General features: G+C 43.9%; 2 protein-coding genes across 6 annotated transcripts in view; both read left to right on the forward strand.

The window, feature by feature from the left end:
• Nucleotides 1–3579, forward strand: part of LOC123746737 (SCY1-like protein 2) — a 149358-nt gene extending 145779 nt beyond the window's left edge. For 3 of the 4 annotated variants that reach the window (XM_045728496.2, XM_045728493.2, XM_045728495.2), the window contains exon 15: nucleotides 991–1730. In XM_045728496.2, the coding sequence (XP_045584452.1) occupies nucleotides 991–1672 (682 nt within the window). In that variant the 3' untranslated portion in view covers nucleotides 1673–1730. Of the gene's footprint in view, nucleotides 1–990 lie in introns of all 4 variants that reach the window. The other variant, XM_045728494.2, reaches the window with a different exon arrangement.
• LOC138358683 (uncharacterized) overlaps nucleotides 1–9761 on the forward strand; it is a 274115-nt gene that overhangs the window by 225816 nt on the left and 38538 nt on the right. The gene's annotated exons all lie outside the window — the stretch shown is intronic.

The raw sequence follows: 9761 nt of genomic DNA on the forward strand, positions 1-9761 counted from the left end.
TTTGGTGAGAGATGTGACGTAATTGTAGCGTCGTCTGCTGTCTGCTGTGTGATTTCTCATGCAGTGTATGATGGCCACTGTACTGTTTGGACACAATACCGGCTTACTTGCATAGTTCTAGTAAATAAAAGAAGGAAGATAAGTATATATAACATGTGTAAATAGTGTAATAAAAACAGTGACAGTATGGTGGGTGGAGCAATGTTGGCGAAGTGAGGGAGGGCTGGCTGGGTGTGGCTGCTCACACTCGCGGTGTTCTGAATGTGTTGATGGTGAATGTATATTATGTGTGACAGTGTATAGTCTGTAAATAGATTGTATATATACATAAATTAGCATGATACATGGTAAATATGTGCAAGATATGTGTACACAAGTGTCATGCACGTAACAGTGTCCTTGGACAATACGGATGTTTTACTACCATAATGTAGTGTACGTGTTCATTATACATAGGATTAGCATGTAAAAACAAATAAAATGTATTTGGAACTGTGCGCAAAAAATGAACAAAAATATATTCGCGGCAACTCGCGCGCCCCGCCCCGGGCGCCCCACCGGCCCCGAGAGCATACTGCTCTGGCGCACGGGAAATGATGACGTCATGCCCCACCTTTCGGACCCCATAGCAGCCAAAGTAAGTACAATTTCGAACTTCTGTCGCTATACCCATATACAGGGAGGGGTTTTTGACACTTTCAGAAGAGAGAAGAATTTTTTCCTGAGGTTTCATTTCCTGCGCACTGGGGGAATGTCATATTTATAGGCCGCGCAGTTAAAGGGTTAAACTGGTATAGTTATTGTATACTAGAACCTAGTATCTTCTCTATACTAGAACCATTGGGTGTGGGTATTAGATTAGTTATTGTATATTTTAAGTGTATTTAAAATTTGTGCTGACTCCTTTGCAATTATTTATAAATTTTTAGTTTATATTGATTGTAGTGAACTTCACTTTTGTACGTGTTTTAATTTTACTTTATTTTACAGGCTGGTTAAGGAGCAAGGCTTACGTAGCACGCACCAACAGCAGCCCCCTCTCCTTCCATCACCTCCGGCTCCATCTAGTAGTATTAATAAATTAAGTGAAAATCCAAATATTCGATCACAAATCCCAACTTTGTCTCCAACATCACAAGCATCTAACAACTTGACCTCATCATTAATGAACTCCAACTTGAACATGATGACTAGTCAGCCTGCTCAACCAATGTTAACTTCACCAAATTTCACCCTTGGAGTAAACTCGACAGCAGGAAATTCATCTTTTGGTTTAGGCCTCATGAATAATATAAATAACAGTAGCATGACCTACGGAGTAAGATCAGGGGGTGCAACAGCATTGCCTTCAAGTGGAAGTATGTTACAGCCCAACAGTGGAATAAATTCTTGGGCAAATCAAGCTCCGTCTCAAAGTGCACGAATGCAAACGCCTAACTTTTCTGCACTTGACAATTTACTTCCTTCACAACCCAAATTAGGGAGTATGAACCAAATAACATATAATACTGCAATGAACCCAATAGGCCATCCAAGAGTAGCATCATCTGTGAATACCTTTGGTTCTATGATGTCTCCCATGCAGCCTCTCACTACTTCATCTTACTCAGCTGCTTCACAACCTGGAGTTAAGCCATTAAGTTCTTCAGATATTAATGATTTTCTTAGCTGAAGTCTGAATTGACATCATTTTTACTCTAAATTTTAATAAATAAGTTTTTTTATTGTGATTGATTATTTTGCTGTTTTATCCTCTCGGTTAATAATTTGAAATTGTTTGTTATCAGGATGTTATTGCTATAACTATTTTTGTAAAACTTTTTATGAATTATTTATGTTTTCTGGGGGGGGGAACCCCTTGTGGCATCCTAAAGCTACTATATCTATTAGTGTGCCATACTACCATCCTCGCAGAGGATTAGAAAATGTTGGCATTTATGTATTAAGTATTTATGCAACCAACCAGGAAGGGTCACACAGAAAATCAGCAAAACAAAACTGACAAACAGACCACTGCTGACTTCAAAATGAGATTGCAGCATCATGAACCAGCTAAAGAACTTGCCAAAGTATGCAAATAATAAAAAAGTCCTGAAACTAGTACCTGCTTGTTCACCCCACCTCCCCACTCATTTGGGGGAAAGAGGAGGGAGACAGCGCACAGTCTGCCAGCTGCTCTTTGTGGCTGTGCCTGTGCTCTCTGGTGTAGTATGAGACAGGAGTTAAGAGCATTTGGAGCTGCATGTGCTCAGAATTTTCTTCCCTGTGTGCTCAATACTACTGCTAGCGTTATATTCTCTGGATCACTTCCTTAGGGGACCTCCTTGATTGCATTGGCCTTCAGCCAAAGTGAGTCAGTTGTCTTTGGCTTTCTGACTTTCTTCAGGTAAGGAGTGATTTTGGCCGGAGCAGTGCACTGGTGGTTCACAAGCTGCAATTACAGTGTGCTAAGGTCGGCCTTTGCAGACACATGTGACTGGCTGCATTAGCTTAATCGTTTGTCTCCTAATACAATTATATAAAGGAGCTGTGTAGCATCCTAATACCTAGGTGTCCTATAAGGTTATTTCCACAGCAGGACCTGGAAATTTCCTGTGGATTTGGTGGTCTTATGGATATCTGTCCCCGAATCCACTCTTGCTTTATGTGAGTTTGAGAGTTGCACGTCGTTCGTGCCACGTGGCAACGTTCATTCCTTCTGCCTCCACAGTGCTGCCTGTTGGGCCGGTGACACCGACCCTAAGTCACGTTTGGTTTGTTCCCATCATGTTGTTGTTCTTACTGTCCCTCCCAATGACGTTGGGGCTTTTCAGGCAGCAATAACTTTGTGTCTTAGTTTTTCCCTGTGTTGCACCAGTCTGGATTGTGTGCACAGTTGGATGCCTTGGAGGTGCCCTGTTAAATGTATAGGGACTTGGAATTGTAGGTGTTGGTTAACTCTAACTTGATTCCATCCAAACTTCCTCATCCTTCCCCCCTCGAACATGGTTTGCCATGTTTATGTTCTTCCCTTTTCTCCTGCTTCTGGCCCCGAGGCATCAGAGGGTTTGAGTTTAGTTAGGGATATGGCTCGGCCAGCTCCGGGAGTTACCAATCACCAGCCAGAGTGGTCCACACAACAAGTGAACCACATTAACCAAACACCAGCCAGTTTGGTCCACACAACAAGTGAACCATATTAACCAAACACCAGCCAGAGTGGTCCACACAACAAGTGAACCACATTAACCAAACACCAGCCAGAGTGGTCCACACAACAAGTGAACCACATTAACCAAACACCAGCCAGAGTGGTCCACACAACAAGTGAACGACTGAGTTTCCATGATTTTCGTTCACTGATTTATAGCACCACTATCTTTGAAAATTAATTTCAAGGCTGAAGCGTGAGAAGCTAGCTACATGTGGGGAAATCTCCATAGACATTTTCTATGGTGAAACAACGTGAGTGAGGGTGGACAGATATAGGGAATACTGTAAACCTCACATGGTTTTCCTTCAGATGTGTCGCCGTAGTTCAGTGACCTATGACTTTGAAAGTTTCAGATTAATAAATCATTTCTAAAGCAGGTGTTTTAATAGCTTTTTATTATCCTAATCATACAGTATTTCTAAACTAAATATAAAACAAAAAATATACTGTAATATGATAAACATCTGCTATTTGAGAAATTATTTATGATATTGGCTCTAGCTTTCAAAACAACTCGAGCACGGGTGGACGTATTTAATCCCTGTACATACAGCACCATGTGCATTTTCTTTCGGATGTGTCGCCACAGTTCAGTGACCTACGGCCTCGAAATAATAAAATTAATGAATCATTTCTAAAATAAATAGTTTTAAAACTTTTATTATCCTAATAATGTTGCTAAACTAAATATATAACCAAAAACATATAATATGATGTAAATCCAATATTTGAAAGAAATTTATGTTACCAGATCTGGCTTAAACACCAGCCTACTGTATAGACTTAGTCCTCGGCATTCATACAGTGCGCACACAATGCTATTAGCTTTGTCTGCGAGTGACGTGTTTGTCCACCGGTGGAAGATTATATAGTGGAATTTACCACTTTTTTACTACAGCTGTATTGTTATACGACAAGATATCTCAGAGGCTTGCTAATAGTGTCATATCTACCAAGAGGAAGAGGAATGTTTAATCCATTGAGCAGAAATTAGAATTAATAGAGAAATATGAACGTGGCTACTCTGTTACTAGGCTGGCAACAGAATTTAATGTCTGGAAAAATACAGTGTGTGATATCAAGAAACAGAAAGATGATATTAGGAAGTTCCTTGCTTCAAGTGATAGTGGTGCAGTAAGTGCAGATTTGGATTTTGTCGAGCCATTTAAGCATAAATTAAATGATTACCTGCCAGCAGATGATCTAAGGATTTTCAGGTATACAATACCGATGAAACAGGCTTTAAGTGGAAATGCTTGCAGGACAACACTTTGGCATCTAGGCTAGATGAGTGTGGTTCTGGCCGTAAAGTATACAAAAAAAGGTTTCAGCTAAGGTGTGTGTGAATGCAGACGGAAGTCATAGAACAAAGTGTGTTATTGTGGGGAAGTAAAAAACCCACGTGTTTTGAAAAAGTTAATGTACAGGCTACCTGTGGTTTCCGACAACTCTAAAACAGCTTGGTTTACTGGAGATATTTTTGTAGACTGGTTCAAAAATCATTTTTGCAAAGAAGTAAGAGATTTTTAAATAAACAAGTGTGGAGTGAGGCAGAATGATGTCAAGGCATTACTCTTGGTTGACAATGCTCCAGCTCATGTAGGGCTTCAAACATTAATGTCAACTGATGGATGCATTAATTACACGACCTTACCACCAAATACCACCTCTCTGATCCAGCCAATGGATATGGGTGTTATATATGCAATGAAAAGGCTCTATAAACAAGCAATGAATAAAGAAATTATGGGAGGGGGTGGTGTTTGAGTCAGACGAAGATAAAAGACAAGGAACCGATTCGCGAGGTCAAGCAACACTGGAACGTTACAAAAAATACTTGATTAAGGAAGCAATTTACAACTGGGCTAAAGTTTGGGATGAACTTAGAGTCCACATTAAGAAATTGTTGGAACACACTCCTGTGGCTTGATCATGCTGATGAAGTGACTGAGGAAGAAATGGATTTTGAAGGATTTTCAAATTATATTTATCAAGAACTGTGTGCCGCTGGTGAGGTGGAGTTGACGCTGAACGATGTGGAGGAGTGGTTAGATATTGATGCAGTTGATCCACCCATTGGTCATTTAACAGATGATGAGATTATACAAAATGTTACTGGCACTGTTGATGAAGACGATGGAGAGGAAGATGAGGATGATCATGATTGCAGGTTACAACCTGACGCGTGTGCTGATGCATTGTTCCATGTTGATAAACTCCTTGATTTTGTTTCACAAACTGAGAATCCAGAGCTACCAGGCTTCTATCAACACTTAAAGACGATGGAAGATATTTGTCTCAAGGAGATGACAAAACGAAGGAAACAAACCAAAATGAGTCAATATTTTGCAAGAACTAGTAGCAGGAAATCAACCAGCACAGCCGTACCCAGCACCAGCACAGCCGTACCAAGCACCAACACAGCCATACCCAGCACCAGCACAGCCGTACCAAGCACCAACACAGTCATACCCAGCACCAGCACAGCCGTACCCAGCACCAACACAGCCATACCCAGCACAAACACAGCCGTACCCAGCACCAACACAGCCGTACCCAGCACCAACACAGCCGTACCCAGCACCAGCACAGCCGTACCAAGCACCAACACAGTCATACCCAGCACCAGCACAGCCGTACCCAGCACCAACACAGCCGTACCCAGCACCAGCACAGCCGTACCCAGCACCAACACAGCCATACCCAGCACAAACACAGCCGTACCCAGCACCAGCACAGCCGTACCAAGCACCAACACAGTCATACCCAGCATCAACACAGCCGTACCCAGCACCAACACAACCATACTTAGCACAAACACAGCCATACCCAGCACCAGCACAGCCGTACCCTGCACCAGCTCAGAAGCCAACACAGCAGCAGCGAGCACCAGCAAAGCTGATGCAAACATCTAGGAACATTGTGTGTGGAATGTACTGTACAGTTAGAACAAGTGTTAAATTTAAGTACTGTACTACAAATAGTTTTAAAGTGTTAAAATTAAAGTTGCAGTAATTTTAGTGTTAAATAGTTTCCATAAACTGTATTGTAGTACTCAATATACAGCGGAACTACATAATCAATGCAGTGTTAACTGCATAATATGGTACGTATTTACTGCACAGTATTCACAACTCTATGAGAATTCAAGATGGATATAATGCCAACAATAAATTAAATAAAACTATGATGCAGTATTCTTTAGTAGAGTAGTAATATGTATAGGTACAGTATATAATATGGTAATGCATCTTCATTGTGTACAAGAAAAAAAAAAGATACCGATGCAAATGCCTCCTGAAGGCATCACCTGTTGCAATGAATCCCTCACCACAACGAACGGGCTGGTCCAAACAGTTCACTGAATCGAGGTTGCACTGTATTACCATGGGGTTTTGTCATGCGTTTCTAGGCCCCCTGGGGCTTTCTTCAGTTAGGTTCCTGAGGACAGTTTCATCATTTATCAGCAGGGTGGGGGGGGGGGGAGGCTGTGCTGGAGACTTTGTCTCTGCTGCGATGGCTTTGACTAGGCTTTCTAAGCTTTTCATTCCTGTGTTCCAGGATGTGGTCACCACCTTTCTTGTATGTCATCGGGTAGTGAGGACCCATTCTTGGGATTCAGTGTATGCCTTCACTCTCCTGTCTGGGGAAGCTGGGGCTTTGCTATCTATGGGTTACGGTAGTTGCCAGCTCTGGGTCTAGGTAGGTCATCTGTGGGTCTGGACTCGTGCTCGCTTGTTCTTCCTTGGCCCGGCTATTTCTGGGGGTCGGCATTGTGCTCGCCCCACTCAAAGGGTGTTGGTTATCCATGGACTGACAACTGAGTGGACAATGCTTCAGATTCATAGTCCTGAAGTTCTGGGTTTGATCCCCAGTGGACATGGAAACAAAATGAGAGAGTTTCTTTCACCCTGATGCACCTGTTCACTCGGCAGTAAATAGGTACCTGGTAGTTAGACAGCTGCTACAGGCTGCTTCCTGGGGGGTGTGGGGTGTGACAGAAGGACTGTTCAAGGACCAGGCCACGGGAATGCTAAGCCCCAAAATTATCTCACAAAAAAACTAAAAAAAAAAAAACTGCTCTGGTTCTGTTTTGGGGTCTGTCCCTTGTTGGGGCATGACGGGTGCTGTTCACCTAGTGTACCACTTCTTCTTCCTACGTTTCCCATGTATTCGGGTTGTTTCCCATGTCTTGTGTTGCAGGTCGCCAATACCATTCCCTCCAGGGGGGGTTGGGATTTTTCCAAATGGGTTTCCTCTCCTGGTCTTCTTTAGGTCCCTTCTGGGTGTTCCCGTCTCTTCCCAACATGGAGCTCGCCAGACCTCTGGTTCTTCTGTAACCTTCCATGTTTGACCCAGTTTGTTCCCTTCCCCTCCCCCCATATGACCATTTTGGATAATTCCCTGGATAAGTCAAGTGTTTTGTTGCAACCTTTACATCCTTGGCTTGGGGATTGGGAAGCCCTCCCAAGCATTGGCTTGGGGATTTGATGTTCATAAACCATTTAGTAAATGTAAACAAAGCTGCTAAAGATTAAGAAAAGATGAATAGGTTCATGAGTTCTTGAGTAAATGCTTGTTGAATCCTGGCCCTGATTCTTTCCCAGCTTGCTAGGTTCAGTTCCTTGTGTACTGGTGGAAGTCCCAGCTGGTTTTGTTCTGGGTTTTGACTTGGCTGGGCTATATTTGGGTCTCTCGGATGGCATCACTTTCCCTCCTCCAGCAGCCTTGACCCTACTGCTGCACCGTTGTCTATTGATGTTAAGATTACCCTGGGTAACTGTGCAGTTGCTTGAACAGCTGTGTGGAAGCCTCAACTTTTGCCACCATCATGATCGTTGGGTGTGGACTCCAGTGGCCCTTCACAGGATGCTAAGTCACCGGTTTCCTCTTTGGGCTTTTCGGGATTTCATTTTCTGGCGCCATCCTCCGCACTTGCTCGACGTATTTACGAACCCCTCGGCTCTCAGTTGGGGCTTTATAACCAGTACTCACCAAGCTGGCCAGGGTTGTTGGTCTCCACTCCTTCATTGTGCACACAATATGTTTCAGAAGTTTGTGGCCATGAAGCATGTTCTGTGGAGACTTTGTATCGCTCTGGGCTGCGTATTCTAGCTCCATTTGGACTGTTTCCCCATGATTCATTGCCTCAACCAGGAAGGGGAGGCAGTTCACTTGAGTCCATGCCTCTTTGGAGCTGGACACTTCATGTAGCTCATATGCTGAGTTCTCAGGGTTTATTTCTCAATGCAGTTTATGTTTGTTGCTCAGGGTCCTGGCACAATTGGAATCCTACAGGGAGAGAATGATCCCTCTGGATCCTTGGTGGCTGGCTCAGTTAGTTTCAGGCATTGCTTGCTCGGTGTCCAAACCCAGGTATTTTACCACAGCTCCACTCTACGCGTCTGGACTTAATGACTCGTTTTCATCACTTTCTCTATGGTGATCAGGAGGCTTTATTGATGGTGCCCCACCTGTGGTCCTCCACAAGGCACCAGCATGAGGTTTCATGGTGACTGTTTCATCTCTTCCTTTCTCTTTGTGGCTGTTCTTCTGTATCTGAATAAGTGGTTTGCTTTTATGTCTTGGCCTTTCCCTTGGACTTCGCTTTTCTATCCCAGGTGGTGGGTGTGGACGATGGCTCCGCCCCGGAACCCTCATCTGCAGTTCCTTTTATTTTTTATTTTTAACCTCCTTCCCTGTGTGAGAACAGGATAGAAAAGGCGTCCACTGATTGCGAGGCCCTTGGGGTGGACGCCGTTCAACTGGACTGGTCAAGGTGTGGGTGCAATTTCCTCTTTTCCAGTCCGGCTGTTGCTCTGGGTTCTTGCGCAGTTGGAGTTATAGAAGTGGGGAGGTAAGGTTATCCTTCTTGCCCCTTACCAGCCTGGCTTTGGTTTCAGGCGCTGCTTGTTTGGTGTCTGACATGGGCATTTTTCTGCGGGCTCCATGCCTTTTTCAGAAGGTCATACTGGTGATATACTTCACCAGTTCGACCTCTGCTCTTCGCATCTGCAGCCTTGACACGTGTGCATCAGCCTCTCTTTGGTGATTAGGTGGCTAGTTAAAGGAGTCCCACCTGCGATTATCCTGGTGACAGTTTGTAATAGCTTGGCATGCCTTCCTCCTTTTGTCCCTTCATCGTTGCTCCTCGGTTTCGTGTCAGGTTGTTCAGTCCTTCTTGGATTTTCCTTGCGAGGTGTCTTCTGCTGTATACTGGTGCCTTTGCTTTTCTTGTGACGTTGATAGAGCCGCTTCGGCTTGCATTCAGGATCGTTCCCTCTTCAGCTCCATTTCGAATGCCTTTTTAGCACATTTTCACTTCTGGCCTGCTCCTGCGCTGCCTGAGCCTGCCAGGTCCCTTGACCTGGTTTTCTTTTGTTCACTCCATTTCCTGGGGCCCCTTCAGTCCTGGCTTTTTTGAGCAAGCATTCATTTGCTTTCTCTAGCTTTCGGTTGCCAGGTGAGGGCTTCTTGTGCACCTTTGGCGCTGGGGCTTTTGTTCATTTGGCCATTTTGGCTGCTGTGTTGGGTTATGTTGGGATCTAACTTCCAGGTGTGGAGCAGC

The sequence above is a fragment of the Procambarus clarkii genome, chromosome 85 (assembly GCF_040958095.1).
Source record: "Procambarus clarkii isolate CNS0578487 chromosome 85, FALCON_Pclarkii_2.0, whole genome shotgun sequence".
Classification (NCBI taxonomy): Eukaryota; Metazoa; Arthropoda; class Malacostraca; order Decapoda; family Cambaridae; genus Procambarus; species Procambarus clarkii.